General features: G+C 40.1%; 2 protein-coding genes across 2 annotated transcripts; both read left to right on the top strand.

The window, feature by feature from the left end:
* Positions 1-2,956: 2,956 nt before the first annotated feature.
* On the top strand, positions 2,957-10,738 carry hnrnpm (heterogeneous nuclear ribonucleoprotein M). The gene is made up of 16 exons (XM_062423972.1): positions 2,957-3,183; positions 4,077-4,258; positions 5,849-5,901; positions 6,587-6,594; positions 6,722-6,815; positions 6,911-7,159; positions 7,399-7,552; positions 7,667-7,716; positions 7,808-7,865; positions 8,325-8,438; positions 8,561-8,614; positions 9,096-9,164; positions 9,265-9,366; positions 9,453-10,039; positions 10,143-10,194; positions 10,307-10,738. The coding sequence occupies exons 1-16, from the start codon at positions 3,083-3,085 to the stop codon at positions 10,468-10,470; spliced, it is 2,091 nt and encodes a 696-aa protein (XP_062279956.1). The 5' UTR covers positions 2,957-3,082; the 3' UTR covers positions 10,471-10,738.
* A 634-nt stretch (positions 10,739-11,372) lies between these two features.
* On the top strand, positions 11,373-18,307 carry timm44 (translocase of inner mitochondrial membrane 44 homolog (yeast)). The gene is made up of 13 exons (XM_062424368.1): positions 11,373-11,402; positions 11,919-12,023; positions 12,489-12,692; positions 12,802-12,882; positions 13,147-13,296; positions 13,464-13,600; positions 14,034-14,119; positions 15,136-15,228; positions 15,355-15,479; positions 15,691-15,741; positions 15,851-15,940; positions 16,390-16,500; positions 17,576-18,307. The coding sequence occupies exons 1-13, from the start codon at positions 11,373-11,375 to the stop codon at positions 17,693-17,695; spliced, it is 1,383 nt and encodes a 460-aa protein (XP_062280352.1). The 3' UTR covers positions 17,696-18,307.
* Positions 18,308-20,491: the final 2,184 nt, after the last annotated feature.

Below are 20,491 nucleotides of genomic sequence, written 5' to 3'. Positions count from 1 at the left end.
ACAAATAATATCCATGCAGTATCTGAGATGATGTGGTATGGCAAGGATTAGGATGCTCAACCTCAATAACTTGAGACTGTACACTGTGAGATTATTAGAACTGACAGTATGATGAAACTAAAAAGAAATTACACATTTGTGAAATGTGAAAAGTGCCTTGAGATAACTTTTGTTGTGATTTGGTGCTATATAAATACAACTGAATTAAATCAAATTGAATTTACTACTTCTCCATGCTGCATTCTTTCTCATGTCACCAGAGCAAACCAGAACTACTCTGCTTAGAACTGTGAACGTACCACCACTCGGAATGAGAACATGTTTGAGCGGCATGGATAGACTTGTCCTGCACTGCTGTTTGTTGGAACAACTGCCAATGATCCAAAACTCGGAAATTTTCAACATGGAACAAAAACATGCCTTGACACAAAACAACAAGCTTGTTGCTGTAAAGAATATGACTCTCTATCTCTTCAGGTAGTACACCTGTCCCATCCTCAATCCTTAAACTGAGAAGTTGCAGAGAAGGGCAAGTGATACTTCTTTAAAGTACATCTGCTCTCCAGGTTACACTATGTAAGGCAAAATAGGCACTGCTATGCAGACTGGTATTGGAAGCAATGCTACTAAAAGTATTGAATCCATAAGTATTGTAGCCTCTGACGACTTGGTTTTCAAAGGTAAAGCTTCATGGACTACCAGTGTAAATCCTAGATAAGTAATGTGTAAGCATTCGGATTGCTTGCCAGGTCATCACGCAGCATCCCTATGGGCAGGGCATTAAAATAAAAACCTGCAAGCTGGTTTGTCTGGTATTGTAAGCCATTAAGGTTGTACAAGTCATCAGCTGGTATCATAGGGAGTTGTTTTTTAAAGGGTCTCAGGAATAGATGTGTGTCCTTGGGCTGTGGCCCATCCCTCGAGTCCCTTAAAAATGTAACTCTCATTGGACACAACAAGGTCTGAGCGAGAGAGAAGGACCTCAACCATATCCAGCTGAAGATTTGTCCAGGCTGGGGAGTTGATCAACGCCTTGAAGTTCCAAGCCAAATAGCGAAGACAGCTGTCAGGATACCTTTTAAAATATTTGAATAGCAGCACTTAATCACACCTGTTGTCCCCCTGTGTCAAAATTGGCCGGATCTGGTTGGACACCTGTGTGGGCATTAAGGGTACCGTTCTTAAGTGGTTTCAGTCATATCTCTCAGATAGGAGCTTCTCTGTCCAGCTGGGCCAGTATTCTTCGGCCACTTCGCCGCTGAGCTGTGGGGTGCCTCAGGGCTCTATTTTGGGCCCCCTCCTCTTTTCAATATATATGTTGCCATTGGGATCCATATTCAGAAAGCACAATGTCTCATTTCATTGCTTTGCTGACGATGTACAAATCTATATACCCTTAAAAACAAATAAGCAAGCCTCTGTCCAGGTCTTATTAGACTGCCTCAATGACATTAGATCTTGGATGGAAGTGAACTTTCTCTCCATGAACAAAAATAAAACTGAGATTATTTTATTCGGCCAACAAAATCTCCTAGATGGTTATAACAGCGCCATTGGCACCCTGAAGTCTCACTGTCACCCTTTTGCAAGGAACCTTGGTGTTATCTTGGACAGTGACTTTAGGTTCGATAAACAGATAAGCTCTATTGTTAAAACGAGCTTCTTCCAGCTAAGACTAGTAGCTAAAGTAAAGGCTTATCTCCCTAAAAAGGAGCTTGAGAAAGTTATCCACACCTTTATTACATCACGCCTAGACTACTGTAACTCTTTACTTGTTGGTCTCGACCAGTCAGCACTGCGTCGGTTACAGGTTGTCCAGAATGCAGCTGCCCGCCTGCTGACTGGAAAGAAACGGCGTGATCATATCAGTCCCGTCCTTGCATCATTGCACTGGTTGCCTGTTCATTTTAGGATCCAGTTCAAGGTTTTATTAATTGTTTTTAAGTGTTTAAATGGTCTGGCACCATCTTATTTAGCAGAGCTTGTGCAGCCTCACAGTACGTCCAGAGCACTTAGGTCGGCAAACCAGCTGCTCCTGGCAGTACCTCGGTCCAGACTTTGTACCCGTGGGGACAGAGCCTTCTCAGTGGCGGCCCCAAAGCTGTGGAACAGCCTACCTATCCAGGTCAGAGCTGCACAGTCTGTTGAGCACTTTAAAACACTGCTGAAAACCCATCTTTTCTCCTTGGCGTTCAGCCACAGCTAGGCGAGAATCCTTGGCTCTTATTTTATTTTATTGTATTTTTATCTTTACTTTTACTCTTTTTTAAATTGAGCTCTTATTATTCCTTTACTGTTTTATTTATTATTATATTTGTGTCTGATTATATTGTATTTTAATAACTGTACAGCACTTTGGTTCAACTGAGGTTGTTTTTAAATGTGCTTTATAAATAAAGTTTGACTTGACTTGACTTGACTTGACTGTATAAAATACAATAATCACCCAATTCAATGAAAGTGATGATTATACTTGCAAAGAATGTAGTATGGAACCATCCATGTAATTATCAGGCAATTATACAAAATAAATACATAATTCTGATATTTAATAACTTTTTGTTTTTATTTAAAAGTTTGATCGAAAGGAAAACGGGAGGGTTGAGATTTTGGTTTTTGGTCAAATCACTTCCCCTTTAAGATTTTGACCAGTCTTTAGTTTTGGATATCAATAATTTAATTTGATCTATTAACTTGTTGGACAGCCAATATATAAGATGAGGCATCTCTAAACGGACTGAATCAAATATTAATTAGACCAAACAATATCTCTTAAAGGAAGGGATTTTGTTTATTTGAAAATCTGCATTCAGGGCACTGCTGTTCCCCAAACTCACTTTTTTAGTAGCGCTATTACCTTTATTTTTGAACGTAAACACCGGATGTAGACCTCTCCCCGCCTGCTTTAAAAGCTCCTCATCAAATCCGCCTGGCTCAGAGTCAGACTATTCCGCCGCCATTTTCGTCTGCTCCTGGTACAGCCAACAAGTCAGCAGTAATTTGTTGGTTAAAGGTATATTTTGCGGACGTTCGACTGTTTATTGTCTTTAATTGTTGGCAAGATAACTACCGCGTTTAGAAGATGTCCAACGAGCAGGTCGAAAACACCACTGAAAAAGCAGGCACACAGCCGCCGCCGCCGCAACAGCAGCAGCAGCAGCAGCAACAACAGCAGCAGCAGCAGTAAGTCCATTCATCCTCCTTCCTTTGTTAGCTTACCTGCTAGCGTTAGTTAGCTTGTTATCCGTGATGACCCTGTTTCATGGGGCTGCCGCACCAGATGGAATTCGTCTACTTAAACTATACATATAACGCATTTATTAATGGCCGCAATATGTTACAGATTGCATTGTGAACGCGGGAATATGCGTTACTGGACTGTTATGTGGCGTGTGATTTGGGGTCCGACTACTTACTGGATAGACCCAGGTTAATCCCAGTCACTTTACGTAACAAAGCAATTTAACGTTATAGGTTCAAGTAGCTGCGTGTTAATGGTAAATAATAAACTGGCCCATGTTTTTTGTTCGTTTGCAAACTTATTTTTGCCAGTAAACTAAATTTAATCAAACAATAAATGACGCTTTACCGCGAGGCCCACTATGTTCAGGAGAGCGGCCTAACCATGCGGCTTTAGTGCAATCGTCTCGCCTTCGCACTGGTGCAGGCTGGGAGTTCATCATTAAATTTCCACCACTTTAACCGTGTTTGAAGTAATATCGTTATGGTCTTAGTAACAATGCTAACTTATGGTTCTCACTGTAAAATACAACAGGTTTCTAGCATGATCACGCTTCCATCAGTACTAAGTTGCAGCAGTGGCCTCATTCAGGCCTTTCTTAAATAGGTAGACACGGTTGATTCAAGACGGCGCAGCCTTTTATGTTTTAATTAAGTTATGTGTAGTAGCAATTATAGCAAATTCAAATCTTTCAATCAGTACCGGCATTTTAGAACACACTTTAAGGAATTAATCATTTAATCAGCCCATGTGAAAAGCTGCTTGAATCAAGGGACGACCCCCCCCCCCCCCGGAAAAACAAATTGTGAATTGTCAATTCATCTCTTTTACACAGGGAGGTGAATGGGAAAGCCAAGCATGAGTCCGCCTCCAGCAGAAAGGAGAGGCCCCAGAAGAGAGGTGGAGGGGGGCGCTATGAACCTTATGGCAACGTGAACAAAAGATACCGTGTCTTTGTCAGCAACATCCCATATGATGTGAAATGGCAAGCCCTCAAAGACTTGATGAAAGAAAAAGGTAAGGTGTCTAGATAAGAGATTGGCACAGTCAGCTTTGGACATGACAAAAAGATGCAGCATTCACAGTCATTTTGTTTGACCCTTGCAACTTTCAAGGGCTTTTGGGAAATTGTTCAGGGACTTATTGTGCACAATGTCGCTTGAGATCTTGTATGGGAGATACATGGAAGTAAAGGTTTAGAAGATGGCCCTCTTATTCGTCTGGTCAACTAACGAGTTGCTGCAGGTTTGCACAAGTCCTGTGAACCTGGATGTTAGACTATATATGAGATTACCAAAATCTTTTGTGGTTTTTGTGAAGTGGATGTTCGCAAATGTGAAAAATCCAATGGCTTGGCATCATGAGCGGCAAAATGAGGTGTTTTCCACCCCAAGAAAGGCATGAAAGAATATACAGTACGCTGCTGTAGTGACATGATATTGCCCAAAAACAAGGAACATCTTGCTCTGCTGCAAAATATACAAGTAAAGGTAAACATCAGCCTTAATGATTTTCATTATCAAAACAAGTTGACAAGAAGTGAAAAGTAATTTGATGCAGCAACTTTGATTTTCAGCAGGGGTTAGCCTTAAGTTCACTCTCCCATGTACAATATGGACTTTAATGCTGCTACTGTGAAAATTGTTGTTTAGTCATGGGGTTTTGAAAAGCTTTAGGTGTATCAGAATCAAAGCATAAAATTGGTATTTGCTTTAAGGTAAAGCATGTGTTAAGGGCACAATCTTCTTTTCAGAAGGAATGCCTGGTACTCGTTTTATGACAACTGACTGTGGAGTTAAATTGCATTTTCTTTTTTAGGTGTGACCTTGACAAGCAAAAGTTTTCTCAGCAGATCTCCACTTTGTGCCAAACAGAGATATGCGTTGGGATTTCTTTGGGGTACAGGTCTACAAAATGAAGCAACTTCTTATGCACTGTCCTTGTCTCTAGAGGTTTTGTCACTGATGTCCATTCGTTGAACAGACACGTGATCCGGAAAGAATGCGTGGCAGTGGTCGACGCTGAATCAAAATTGACATTGTACGTCTCAAATGGGTGCACTCTAAGAACGTTTTTGTAGATAGAGAAGTTTGTCCCCTAACAACTTAACCGTAATTAAGGCTATGGCTAGTTTCCTCTTAGGCTCAGCTGATGGGCGAATGGATTGATGTATTATCCTGAGGTTTAACATGGCAAAGTATGTACAGGTTTGCAATGAAACGGGCTGAGGCATTGAACGGGCTTTGCCGACTTGAAATCATTTGGTCAAATATCTTCAAGTAGAAGGTGGTTTTTAGTGCATTATTTCCAAATGGAAAGGCAGATGGCCATTTAAACAGTTGTTGTCCTCAGTCTATTGTTTTTGGTGCTTCGGGAGAATCCCAACAAGGACAGGGTAAGAAGTCGTTATTTTTTTAAAAAGAGACAAGCTTGCTTTTTGTAGACCTGTACCATATTGTTCTGCTGCTGAGGTGCTGGGGGAAGGCTCAGGACTGGCAGTCTGAGCTCACTGTCACCGGCTGCCCTACTTGTTTCTGCTCTAAACCCCCATTGTTCTCTCGGCTTCTCTCCCCTTGGTGTGTGTCGTCTCTGGAATCTGATTTGTAGTGGGTGAGGTAACGTACGTGGAACACTTAATGGACGCAGAAGGCAAATCGAGGGTAAGTGCAAATACATACAAATAAAACATGAATAATCCTAGACAAACCTGTGTTTGTCAGCTTTGGTTTCTTTTTTTGATTGTTGGGAATTGTTCAGATTCACAAACCTGATGGTGTGTGAGATGGTGACATGCTGGAGGCGTGATCTATTTGGTGTCGCCTGTGGCACTGACTTCAAGTCATTCAGGGGTTGATGCTCTCATAACAGGATTTCAGCTTTCTGTGTAGCCAATCCTGTGGGATTGCAGTAGTTGACAATGTCCCTTTTGGTTGCTGGATTTGCTCCTGAACTAAAGGGATGTAGCCTGCAAGAGGTTGTTACAGGACTGTTAGATGGTTGTTAAATATAACACTGCGCAGGATGTCTTTACTGGAATAGTTACCTCCTATTATCTAATCCTATTTCACTGTGGATTTTGTGCACTTTGGATTTTTGGAAAATATTAAAATTCAGCACATTGCTTTGTGTTAGTGATGTGAGATGTTTATATTGTAATTTTATCGGGAAGCAGAGAGTTGTGGCCAAGGCTTGTAGGCTTGTGATGAACTTTGACTGTGCATGAAATCCTAATTTGTGTTTATTTTTTTCACTAATAAAATCTGACTGTACCCATGGCTTTTACTAATTTAAATTATTTTTCACTCCTATTGGTCTGGCCTGTTCTGTTGTCTTCAATCAACAAAGGGTTGTGCGTAAGTAAAATTAAATGATATATAGCATTATAAAAAAAATCATTTATCTGTCCAAAAGTTTACCAGTGCTTGCCAAAATGTGTTATCAAAAATCTGGGTGTAGTTTTCACTGGTTATGTTCTGTCAGTGTTGTTGAGTTTAGGACTGAAGAGCTAATGAAGAAAGCAGTGGAGAAGGTCAACAAGCACAATCTCAATGGACGACCCCTGAAAGTTAAAGAGGTAAGCTCTAACAAAAATGACAAACTAATTTTGCCCAACACACCAAAATGTTAGTTGTGCCTTATTGAAGTTTCCCTCCTTTTTTTTTTTATTAGGACCCTGATGGTGTCATTGCTCAGAGGGAAATCAACAAGGGGCAAGGGGGCGGAGGCCCTCCCGGGGGCCATGGAGGAATGGGAGGTATGGGTGGAATGGATCGTATGAACATGGATAGGATGGGCCCTGGACCAAATGGCCCTGTTGTCAATATCCCTCCCAGTCTGATGAGCAACCCCAACATCCCCAATGAGATCATCCATGGTCTGCAGGCTGGCAGGATTGGCAGCACTGTCTTTGTTGCTAATGTGAGACTTATATATTTTTTTTCCCCCTATTGTTTTTGTTTTATAAAAGGATCTGGATCGAGGGCTGCAAATGCACAAGAAACTGTAACCAGATGATCACTGGCATTTCCGTTTGATGATCCAGTTATTGCATAAAAATAAGTGAATTTGTATTTGTAAATCAACAAGTTAAATTGATATCTTGTCTTTTGTGGTGTTGCTTGTGCATTAAGTAACTGTTGTTGTTCTCTTGTCTGCAGCTTGACTACAAAGTTGGCTGGAAGAAGCTGAAAGAAGTGTTCGGCATGGCAGGCATGGTGGTTAGGTCTGACATTCTTGAGGACAAGGATGGAAAGAGCAGAGGCATGGGAACAGTAACATTCGATATGCCCCTTGAAGCTGTCCAAGCTGTCTGTATCCTTCTGGGAAAAAAATGTTGGTTTGGAATACTTTCATGCATAGAAAGTTGATTCAGTATAATTGCATCTTTCCAAGATACTTGGTATACTTTCCTTAACAGTTTCACAGCCATGTTCAATGGGCAGCTGTTGTTCAACAGGGTCATGCACGTCAAACTGGTACGTTGCTTAAAACTCGATATACGTCCCCTCAGAGAATAACATTTTATGGTTTTGGGCAGAGTCTGAATACTTCTGTGCCCTTTTTCAGGATGAGAAGTCCTTGCCCAAGGATTTTGGACCACCGGACAGAGCAGCTGCTCTTCCCCGTAAGTGTAAACTTTCATCCATATAAAAACACAAATACACTAAAATAGCACTAATATGTAAGTTCAGGAAAAATTGTTCTGTGTTCACAGCCATATAGTGGTGCTTGCAAGTTTGTGAAGGGTTCACATACTCTTGCCGCACACAGCTATGTAAAATTGGATATTTTCCTCAATAACTAAGTGAATAAGTTTTAGGGTTGTCTCATTTGAGTTCCCCCTTATTTAGTTTTAGGATTAGTTGTGAAAATCTGATCATGATTAAGTCATATTTATACAGAAAGGATTCACAAATTTTCAAGCACCACTGTGCCAGACACCTCTACAAACACATTATCCTATGCCTGTTGAACACCTTGTCCTGAGCTACAAGAGCCACTCTGATTTCTACATTGAACATATTTCTATGGACACAAGTCCTATGGACAACTTTTTAATATTTTACCCCTTTTCTCTGCCCAGGTGGCCTGAGTGGTATTGGTTTGGGGTTGGGGCCTGGTGGCCAGCCCATTGATGCTGCACAACTTAACAGGGGTGGAGCTACCGGTGGCGGAATGGGCAACATGGGCCCCGGAGGTAACTAGCTGCAGTACTTTTTTCTTTTTTTTCTTTTTCTTTTTTTATTAAATTATTATTTCTCCCCCCTCCCTTAACACAATATGCAAATGAAATCAGTGACTAACTTCTCTCATTCATAGGAATGGATGGAATGGGCTTCGGCAGCAACATGGGAGGCCGTATGGGAGGAGGAGGTATAACTTATTTATCAAGTGATTGTGGTTATACAGTATGTGTACTGTATGCCCCCAACACTGCACTCTCATACTTCTACTCAAAACAATTGTATGTTATTGAATTGTATTGTTTTCATTCTATTGTACACTGGTTCATGAGGCAAATGCATTTAAAAATCTTATTGGGAAACATTTGTAGGGACTTCTGTGACCAGCAGCCTAACATTGAGAATGTACAGAACAGTGAAATTTGTACATTGGTGTATTGTTGTGGTTTTGTTTTTTTTAAGCACTGGCATTTCCAAGCACCATTATGAGTTTGATCTTGATCAAATATGATCATGGTTATCATTTTTAAACAAAGTTAGATGATGGTGTATACGTTCCATTTGAGAAACATAGTTTAGGACTAAGATTTATTAAAAGAAACATCTTTTTTTTATTTTTTATTAAAGGATCAGATTTCCATGTGTTCTCAGACATCTCCTTTTTGTTGTAGGAATGGAGAACTTTGGAGGAATGAACAATATGGAACGTTATGGTTCTTCAGGGATGGGCAGAATGAATGGTAAGGAGACATTTTAAGACATGTTAAGCATTCCAAAGCAAGCGTGGAGCACTCACGTTTGGCTGGATGTTTCTAATGGTTTCATCTCTTGCATTGTCAGAGATGGACCGTGGGATTGGTGGTGCTTTTGACAGGGAGTTTGGTCGAAATGAAATGGGCATGTCTCGCAATAATTTTGGAGACTCGTTTGAAAGAGGAATGGGTTAGTATTCTCAGGATTTTGAGTTTTAATGAGTGTTACATCTCACCAAACTGTTGATGTGACACTTTTCTTTTTTTGCCTAATAGGAAACTCTCTGGGTATGGACCGCATGAGTTCCGGAATGGACCGTCTTGGAGCGAGTATGGATCGCATGGCAGGGATGGATCGGATGGGGATGGACCGAATGGACCGCGTGTCTGATCTGGACAGACTGGGTTCTGGGTTTGACCGAATGGGCTCAGGGATGGACCGGCTGGGACCCAGTATGGACAGGCTTGGACCCAGCCTGGAGCGTATGAGTTCCAGCATGGACCGCCTAGGCCCTGCTGGGTTTGACCGATTGGGCCAGTCTGGTTTGGACCGCATGGGTGCTGGTCTGGACTTTAGCTCCCCAATGGGTATGGATCGCATGGGCAACAGTGGGCTTGACAGAATGGCCAGCAGCTTTGACCGCATGGGCTCCGCCGGAGGACTTGAGCGCTTCCCTTCTGGTGGCATCGACCGCATGAGCTCTGGAATGGACCGGATGGGATCCGGAGGTGTTGGTCAGTTTGATCGTTCTGCAGACTTAGATCGTGGATTTGGTGGCAATTCCTTTGGAGGAGCTGGAGCTGGAGGGCCTGGAACTGGAGGAGGCAATGTCAGGAAGGGATGCCAAATTTTTGTCAGAAATGTAAGTGTTTCATATGCAATGTAGTTGGGCTTAATTTGTTTGATCAGTATCAAACAATGCATGATTTCAATACATTTTTAATGGATGGATTTTTGTCTTTCAGCTGCCCTTTGACTTCACCTGGAAGATGCTGAAGGATACCTTCAATACTTGCGGTAAGTGTAATCGGTAATGGTCTCTAAATATAAATTAGAAATGGGTGATGGCTGTTCACGTTTTTTTTAAAAGATGACTTTACTAATGTTTCTCTCTCATGATGATCCTTAGGCATGGTTCAGTATGCTGATATTAAGATGGAGAACGGCAAGTCCAAAGGCTGTGGTGTGGTTCGCTTCGACAACCCTGAAACCGCTGAGCGTGCCTGCCGGACCATGAATGGCTATCGGCTGAATGGAAGAGAGATTGATGTTAGGATTGATAGGAATGCATAAGTTATTTGTCTGTCGCATTTGATATTTCATTTTGTCCCTGATCTAAATTGCCCTACAACATATTCATATTCTCTTCACACGGTTTAGATATTGTTAGATATTTGTTATGGTGAAACTGTTTGTTATTTGTAACAGTGGAATTGTTTTTAGTTTTTACTTTAATTTTACTTTTTTTTTTTTTTTTTTTTTTTTTTTGGAGACAGAATTTTAAATTTGTTGTGCTTCAGCTGTCATGGCCTTTGTTCTATAAGGTTTTGATAAATAAACCTCTAACTGAAATCTTTTGCCTGGTTTTATGTTACTGCACTGCATATCAATATAGTGGACTAGACAGTGAGTGATGGCAATAAGTGTTAATTTAATTGATCATAAAATACACATAATGCTTCACCACAAGGCAGTTATCACATAAACTTGCAAACAATAAAATCCATAGGCTTATTGCTGTTGTAAGTCACTATTCTGGGTATTTTCTAACAATGTCCTCATTGTTTGCTCAAAATGTCTCTGCTTCAAGGAGTTTCAGCTATTTAAAGTGTATTCCATTTGATTTTAGCTGTGTATAGAAAGTTGTTTTTTTTTTTTTTTTCCCCATTTGACTCTTGAGTCTTAAAATAATTCAATCTGATGACCTGCCTCTTGTCACATGGTTTGCAATTAAAGTAAATAAATATATTATGTATTTGATTAAAGTAAGTAAGCCTTTTGATTTAAGCACTTAAAGCTAATCAGTGTAGGGAAATATCAATATTTCGAGGCACATTTTGAGCAAAATGAGATTTGATACATATGAGAAATGTGTAAACTATGCTGCTTTGTAATGATCACATCGGGCGCGCGGCACCCTGCCTCATGCACACGGAGGTCACCACCGGAAGAAGGTCACAGGCACTACATTCAAGATGGCTACCCCGTTGTGTCAGTGTTACCAGGTGAGTTCTCGGGACGTTTTGTATTAATGTCAACATTTAAACACCTGAATAGTAATTTGTGAATTTAAAAGGTGATTTCTGAACTGCCTGGTTAACAGTTTGAGGAATGTAGGACTTTGTAGGAATTTTGACCATGCTGCTTACGTTGCTTTGGCTAGCTAAGTTAAAGCTAGCTGTTTAAATAAGATATGGAGCCGGTGTTTGGACCATGAAGCGCAGGGCGAAATATTTTCCCAAGTAAAATGACACCTTCGGTAGCTACATGTTAGGCTTCTTTTTTTTCTTTTTTTTTAGCATGCGTTGCATTGAACAACTTGTGACTTTTGATCTTAATGAAATCACTTACTTGTAAATGGTCTTCCAACACCATGACATGTCATTCTTATTGCAACAATACGTCATCTTAAAGCAGCTATATTGCAGTGAAATGCCCAGCTGTGAACTGTTCAGTTGTTTCTAGCATACCACCTTTGTGTCTGTTGAATTTTGAGGCTGAGTTTATGTACCTATGTCCAGAAATGTGTAAGAAGAGGCTTGGTTGCGATGCCTTCCTCCTACATGCTGCTGCACAACAGACCAAATGTCTTCAGGATATGGGGGTTCTTCACAAGCTCTTCACAGGTATGAACATTTGACATAAGCTCTGTAACTGCTATGTCTCCCCCTCTCTGGATAATCCAAACCTGTACTTTAGAAGCTAGGTGTCAGTATCATTATCATCACAACTAAACTCACTTTCATTTAGCTCCTCAGCTAACAATTATGTTCATTACTGATTAATCTGTCAGTAATTGTCTCGATTAGTTGCTCAAAAATGTCAATCACCTTTTCCCAAAGGCCAAGCAGATGCACTCAAAGATAATCAGTCTGAAATCATAGATGACTAAAGAAACCACAAAATATCTGCATACTCCCTCGCTTTCTTTCCTTCTTTGTTTCTTGCCTAAATTGTTTGTCTTGCAAGATCTTAGTCCACTGCCAACATTTACTATATACACATACATTTTAAGTTTAATGGAACAGCCCTCAACATGCTTCATTGCTTTAAATCTACCTTACGTGGTGTTTGTGTTTCATACCAACAAGGTGCCTCAGACAGCCCTTCTACAGGTGAGGTATTTATCAGGGGAGAGAGGCAGTGGCAGAAAAGGTTTCTTGGGGGAGTTTCTGGACAACCTGAAGACGGAGCTAAACAAGAACAAGGAAATGAAAGACAACATCAAAAAGTTCCGGGAAGAGGCCAAAAAACTTGAGGAGTCAGAAGCATTGAAACAAGCTCGAAGGAAATATGTTAGTATTTGGCCACACACAAAGGATTTGTGTCTATCAGTGTTTAAAAAAAAAGATAATCAGTTGAGATGCGTTTTTAATACTATAAACCCTTTTGTCTCTTTCCAAGAAAACAATTGAGTCTGAAACAGTGAAGACCTCCGAAGTTCTCAAGAAGAAGTTAGGGAACATCTCAGAGACAGTCAAAGAGGTAATTGTGATTGGTCCCTCACTCAGGTGTAGCCTTTCTTTTGATTATCTTTTCATTGATATGCTGTTAAATTGATCCTTCTACTCTTAAGAGATGTATTTAAGGTGTGTGTGTGTGTGTGTGTGTGTGTGTGTGTGTGTGTGTGTGTGTGTGTGTGTGTGTGTGTGTGTGTGTGTGTGTGTGTGTGTGTGTGTGTGTGTGTGTGTGTGTGTGTGTGTGTGTGTGTGTGTGTGTGTGTGTGTGTGTGTGTGTGTGAGAAAACAGGGGCTAGAGGAGGTAAGTCGTACAGAATTTGGTAAGAAAATCAAGGAGGGAATGGAGGAGGCAGCCAGAACAGCTAAAACCTCAGCAGAGAGCGTCTCAAAGAGTGGAGAGAAGTTTGGGAAGACTGGTGCATTCAAAGCAATATCACAGGTATGGAGTCACTGCACTCACTATGTTTTGAAACACATTTCTGAATTCAAAAATAAAAACCTACAGTCTGTTGTTTCTTCTAAACAAAGTAATGGGTCCTGAAAGTGATACACCTGAATATTGGAATGTATTTGTTGATTTCTTGTCTCTTACCTGTCTGTTTTTAGGGCATGGAGAGTGTAAAGAAAGAGATAGATGACCTGGGCCACACTGGACCATACAGACCTCCGGCCAGACTCAGGAAGAGGAGTGAGTTCTCCTCCAAAGGGGGAGTGGATGACAACAGAGTCTTCGAAGCCAATGAGTACGTGAGTGCCTTTTGCTTTGCCCTGATACTGAGAGAGGCTCGCTTCTCAGGATCAGAGATAGTTAGCCCCTCTCATTTTGCCTCATGCAGTCTAATCAATACAATAAAAACATACAGTAAATAAAAATCTAAGCTGAAAAACTGTTAAAGCAGTGGTCAGGTAACTTGAGACAGACTCATTTCTGGCCCAGGAACCAGGAAATGTGTTGTTGTCTCCCACCCAACACATCACAGTTTGTAGAGATAAGCACAGTTTTGCTGACTGGTCATACTATGTTTGGGAATAGGAGAAACTATTTCTGTATAATACAGTCATGTCCTTTCTGGATTTATATGATTAAATATGATGGTCCGCTTGAGTTTCGCATGTCAACAGTGATACCCTGTTTCCTTCAACCTGCTGTATGAAGCTGTACTGTGTGTTCCTCAGGGAAGCTATGGGTGTGGTGCTCCACAAAGACTCAAAATGGTATCAGCAGTGGAAGGACTTCAAAGACAACAATGTGGTATTCAACAGTAAGGACCAATGGACCTCTTTGTCTTTCCATCTGTCTCTGCGTTCATGGCTATTATCATTTAAAGTTTCATTCATAGATACATGTTTATTTTGTCACTGCAGAAATCCATAAACTTAGATAACCAGCCGTTTTTCAGAGCCTATAAACAATGTAGTCCAAGTTAATTAGCTAAAAACAAAATCTTTAAATTAGTAATTTTGTGTTGAAAAGGGAAAAAGTCATAAATAGACAGGGGAAACCCCCAATTTATTTGCTGAGTGGGGATTAAGGTAAACTACATGGTGGACCTAATAAATGGGAGGAACCCATCTTATTTAGCATGTCCTGGGATGCTGGTATTGATGAAGGCTTTACACAGATGTGGGGAGATAAATAAAGCAATTTTGTCCATGTGACAGTACTGATCAGATGTATTTGTGGAGAACACTTTCAAGCTGGAGGCTCCGCAAGTGAGCATTGGTTAAAAAAATGTAGCTTCGTTATAGCAGTTTAAGCTGTTGAGATGAAGAGCCTGTAAAATCAAGCCCATAGAAATGTACATTTCTGTGCTGATATTGTTGATATTGTGCACATTATTTAGGGAAATTATGTTAATGATTAATAATGTTTGAACAGGTAAAAAAAAAACCCAGACTTCATTGTTACCACAATGTGCAAAGTCAGCTGTGCAGAGTTTGAGGATAATTATGGCAGAATCAGCACTTACTCAACACATAATATATGAATTACGCAAGAGGACCAATGTTTTTTATTAAACATTAGCTATTCTATTTGTATCACAGAAACTAGTTTGTATGTGCTAGTGTTTTTGTATGAGTGGAATTAAGAAATGTGATTTAACTTTTTTTTTTTTATCAGACCATGTATCTGAAATATACAGTATAATGTTTCATCTATCATCCAGCAGCAATGCACAGCAGCTTTTTTGCTGAGCCTCAGTTTTTAGGCGTTTCACATTGGTTAACCAGCAGGCTGTGTGGGAATTATTTCCTCTAATTCTTATGTTCATTGCAGGGTTCTTTGAAATGAAGATGAAGTATGATGAGAGTGACAATGCTATCATCAGAGCATCTCGCGCTGTCACTGACAAAATGACTGACCTCATAGGTGAGAGAGCCCAGGGTCTTATTGTCTGTATTAATCTTACTGAAAGGTGAAGCTACAACAGAGAAGAACCCTGTTGTTATTGTGAGCTTTTCTTTATATATGTGTTTCCTGTCCACATGTTTTTAGGCGGGCTGTTTTCTAAGACTGAGATGTCCGAGGTACTAACAGAGATTTTGAAGGTGGACCCATCCTTTGACAAAGACTCTTTCCTCAAGCAGTGTGAACGAGATATCATCCCCAATATACTGGAGGTATGTTTGAATGCAGACAACTCTGGTATCCATTTGAGAGAGAATTGCACAAACAGACCACGTTTAGACTGAAGGCAGAGTGTGTTCCTGTGTAGAAAAGTTTTAATTTTTTTGTGGTACTGATGAAATGAAAAACAAATGTCTTAAATGTACCCTTTTAAGTATAACTAAGACATTTTTCTGAGTTGGTGTTTGTTCTTTATTGATGCAGGCAATGATCAGAGGGGAGTTGGAAGTACTAAAGGACTGGTGTTATGAAGCGGTATGATCTTTTGAGACTGCTCAAATAGCACTGTAGTACCTTGATTGATGTCTGTCACGAAATGTTGGGTCATAATCGTATCTTCTTTTTCTCCATATCGGGTGTGTAGACATACAGCCAGCTGGCACACCCAATTCAGCAAGCCAAGGCCATGGGACTTCAGTTCCACTCTAAGATCCTGGATATTGACAATATTGATGTAAGTTACTTTGTACTACACTACATAAGATTCATATTTAAGCTTTCCATATTACCACTCTTGTTAAAAACTAGTTTACAGTTAAATACAGGTATGTGGGTAAGTTAGTTTTTAGCCTCATACCAATAGCTTATAATCTAAATTACACTAACTGGTTGCAATAATTTTCACAAACGATCAAATGATTCTGTTCAACCAAGGCATACTAATGTCAGCATTGTCAAATGTCACATCAAAACACAACAAGAAATGCGTGTCAGTGATGATGATCACACATTTTAAACTTTCTGTATTCCTTGTTATTCCTTGCAGTATTTTTTTCTCCAAAATTTAACAGGTTATGGTTAATAAATATACTCTTGAGCCATGATATGGTTATGTTATATTTGAATGCTATTTAAAAATCAAGGTTGTTGGGTCAGTGATGTGTAATATATCCTCTTCTCCAGCTGGCTATGGGGAAGATGATGGACCAGGGTCCCGTGCTGATTATTACCTTTCAGGCTCAGTTAGTCATGGTAATCCGAAACACCAAAGGAGAAGTGGTGGAGGGTGATCCTGTAAGTTACACACATGAACAGACACACATACACCACCAAGAGAACCGCTCTTTAATTTCTTATAACTTGTCAGATTATCAAAGAATCATGAAGCACAACAAATGTAAATGCTATGAAATTTATACTTTGCCATGTTATTCACTTTGGTGCTTGATTCATCACAGAAAATCTATGCAATTATTATTTTGGACATAAAGAATGTCTATGTGTGGCATATTGTCATAAACGCAAATATAGGAGAACAGAGCCACTGTTGAATCTTATTATTATACCCAGGGCCCTAAAAAAGCTTTATTAGTTGTAAATCAGCTGTATTGTCCACTCAGTGCAGGCCAGGGACATCTGTGATTGGTAAAGAGTCAATGTGTCCACTCAGAATTATGCAGTTGGCATCTACCCATGTGTTCAATGTGAAGAGTATTGTCAGTCGATCAATGGAAACTGTTCTTCACTGTTAGACTATAGACTAGCTTGTGTCTCCTATGCCTAGCTTTCTCTTTTACTTAATTTCCCCCTTTCAAGGCTTCTTGGCTTTAGTTTAGACATTAACTGGGCACAGCTAATGTGACCAGTCACTGTGTGGCTGATAAAAATCATTCTCACTCTCTCAGAAAGTCAGTTCTCAATTCAGCTTGCTTCATTGGCATGAAAGCTTCAAAAACAATGTTGCCAAAGCATCAAAATACAATTTGTCCAAATAATTGGACAGAACGAAACCCAATGTGGCTTAGATCAGGCTAACATAGCCACAAAATAGATGCTTGTGTTGGCTGTGCTTAGAATCCTATTTTAAGTGTTTATTTCTCCTCCATGTTTTATCTTGCTTAAGAATAGCAAGTTTTTTCATACAGTATATTTCGGGGCAATTCAATGTGCTCCACATAAATATAAGCAAAAAAGAGCATCCAAGTACATACAGTAAAATAGTAATTAAAAAGAGAGTAATATAATAAGTACATAAAATAGAATAGAAACATAGTGGAAGTAGCCTCGACTGCGTGTTTATTTCATACTCGTATAACATAAGGATCAAACAGTTATGAATAAGTGCACCCATCTCTGTTTTCCCTGCTAGGACAAAGTGCTCAGGATGATGTACGTGTGGGCTCTGTGTCGAGACCAGGAAGAGCTTAACCCATATGCTGCCTGGAGACTACTTGACATCTCTGCCTCTAGCACCGAACAGATCCTCTAAGACTCTTTGATACTCACAAAACACACTCACCCAGAGAGAGAACATACTGTACCCGTACAGGCCCTGGAGCTGGCCAGGAAGAAAGAGGGGGAGCGGAAGGCACACAGAGATGAGGGACAGACAAGTGGGGCATGAGCTCACTTCACTGCAGAAGCATTGAGTTTTTCTAAATGCTAGGTTCTTCACATTCTTTTATTTATTTTTTTTTACACTTGCTTTTGGTTTAGTCCCCATGGTCCTAAATTTTTTCTTATATTTGGTTTTCCTCTGGTTTGCACTAGGGGGCAGTAGACTACCAACAAAACTTATCTACAATACTTTCTGCAAAGCCTTCATGTTTGTCCATTTGTGAAATCTGTATGGTGCAGGACTAACGTAGGAACAGCTCTTTTATCAAAAGCAACAAGCAAATATGTGGAAAACGAGGGTGTAGTTTTGCATCGGTTTCTTCTGAATCACTGATTTTCTCTCTGAGGCACTATTATCTGGTGGTTGGTGGTGTTGTGGCCCATCAATGCTCTCCTTGATCCTTGTTTGTATGGTAATCATCAAATGTAATTGTAAAACTGTGAGAAAATCTATATTTATTATGAAAAATAAAGATGACCCCGTTTTTCACACTAGTAGACATTTTTGAAAATATATTTCTATCAAACTTTTTTTTTTTTTTTTTTTTACCTCTAACCTGCAAATGGTTAAGCTTGCCATCAGATCTTGCGGCTATTATGTGATTTCTTCTAGGGCAGATGCTAATTATTATATAAAATTTTTTAGATTAAATCCTCAACTAGGATTTAAGTGTCTGCTCTATTATTTCCCTAGGGAAAAATGCTATGTGAGTGATTTTCTTACAGTGAAATGTCCAGAGAAGAGTTGGGGTACTCATTTGCTGTGACTGAGTTTTAGCTGCCTATGCACAGCAAACCTGATTGTTGTGAGGTACACACCAAATTATTCGATCAACTTTGATCGCTCTTTTAATCTGGGGGATGCTCGGAAACATAAGAATGTGATTTTTGTGTTTGTGTTGTTTTTTTCATTTTCTGTCACCCAGACCTAATTTGGTTTAAATTAGATTTAACATCACCTTGGTGTGCCTTTAGTCTTTAGACTAGACATCAAAACTAACCCTAACTGCCATCAAGCTGTTCTGTACACTGTTTTCTGATGACATATGCTTTGACCTTCACCACTACATATGTTCAATGTGCATGTCGTTGCCCTACACACCTGAGTCATGCGGATGACAATCAACAACTCAAACCCCCTCCAAATGGTTACCATTCCACCAAATCTCATCAATATGTCCAGGATGATGGAGATAGGAGTTGCTTCTGCACACTCTCTACATGTCTTTAAAAAAAGGACCTCTCCAATGAATGTTTCCATTGGCAAATAATTTAAATACACAATGCAGGGATAATTACAGCTCATTGCTACCTTTCAAACAAGTTGATGTACAAGCCTAATTTTTTGTACAGGTTTTTTTCATGTTTATTGTGTGTTAGCAAACATGCACCTCTTATTTTTGCAAACAATAATTTATAAGTCAGAGAATTTAGATTACAAACAAAGCTGAGTGTTATTGAGCCATTTATTCTTGTCAACAGGGAATTCTTTAGCAACATTTCTTCTCTGTATTTTGCCATTTTCTGCTGTGTAAAATGGCGCCACCTTTATTAAAAAGTATACATTACAATCAACCCTGATAACTGTATTTTTGAACACTTGTTTTGGTCTGTTTTTTTAAATGTTGAAATTGTGAAAAATGGTACACAGGGCTTGATTCCCCTTAGAGAGTCTGCTTTTCATTCAGCCGTTGTGCTTCACTTACAATGTGACTGAAATGATATTGGGTAGGGGGAGCAGATGAAACAGTTCGGTCACACGACGGTAGTTCATTGTCTGTGGCAGCAGTAAGGCAGCTCAGTACAGATGGTGGTATGCAGAGCATCATGTGGCATTGCATGCATTTTGACTGGCCTGCTCGCATATAGCAGGATTGATTACAGTGGCCTTGGTTGAGAAGATGGGGGGTAACTTACAAACAAGCCTTCATGTTATGTCTGCCTGCATATGTACTGGATGTCTGTTGGTACATGTGGACCAGGTCTGTCCTGGATGATGGATCCTCACTGTTGCTGAGCTGTGCTGAGGTTGCAGCTCCCCAATGTAGTGCTCATCGCTCAGGTATCTATTTAGTCACCTTTTGTTTTGTTAAAGAGACAGTATATTGCCTGGGAGTGCAGTTTCTAGTCTCTGCAGGTTGTTTTTGTAACATGGTGTCTTGAACTGCAAATGTAAACTGGCCCCAGTGAAAGCCTGGCAGGTGGAAAATCTATAAAGTTATATGTTGGAAAATGGTTGGTAGTGATGTAAAGTTTATGATAATTGCATAAAAAGTCAAACAAACTATTATGGTCCTTTGAATTATCACCTCAAATAATAGCTAGATTTAACAGTTTTGTGATGTTAATTTAACAGACGTGTCTTTGCTCAGACTCAAACATACACATCACTTTCTAAGAGCAAAGAAGTTAGCAGCCAACCGGAAGGACACACACACACACACACACACACACACACACACACACACACACACACACACACACACACACACACACACACACACACACACACACACACACACACACACACACACACACACACCTATTGTGCTGGGTCAAGGCCAAGGAAATAGGGCAGAAGTGTCACATGGACTCACTTGACGGGTGAGTTCTGACATCCTGCCATGGCTTGGGATCCAGGTTGCCAGCTGCAGCAGGACTAACAAGC

Source organism: Scomber scombrus, chromosome 8 (assembly GCF_963691925.1).
Source record: "Scomber scombrus chromosome 8, fScoSco1.1, whole genome shotgun sequence".
Classification (NCBI taxonomy): Eukaryota; Metazoa; Chordata; class Actinopteri; order Scombriformes; family Scombridae; genus Scomber; species Scomber scombrus.
This window is presented reverse-complemented; position numbering and strand designations above follow the sequence as displayed.

Coding starts and splice junctions, on each gene's coding strand:
- timm44 (XM_062424368.1), top strand. CDS start 11,373: ATGGCTACCCCGTTGTGTCAGTGTTACCAG. Junction 12,693..12,801: donor AACAAGCTCGAAGGAAATAT/GTTAGTATTTGG, acceptor TCTCTTTCCAAG/AAAACAATTGAGTCTGAAAC. Junction 15,742..15,850: donor AGGACTGGTGTTATGAAGCG/GTATGATCTTTT, acceptor TCGGGTGTGTAG/ACATACAGCCAGCTGGCACA.
- hnrnpm (XM_062423972.1), top strand. CDS start 3,083: ATGTCCAACGAGCAGGTCGAAAACACCACTGAAAAAGCAGGCACACAG. Junction 8,615..9,095: donor AGGCCGTATGGGAGGAGGAG/GTATAACTTATT, acceptor TTTTTGTTGTAG/GAATGGAGAACTTTGGAGGA. Junction 10,040..10,142: donor GCCAAATTTTTGTCAGAAAT/GTAAGTGTTTCA, acceptor TTTGTCTTTCAG/CTGCCCTTTGACTTCACCTG.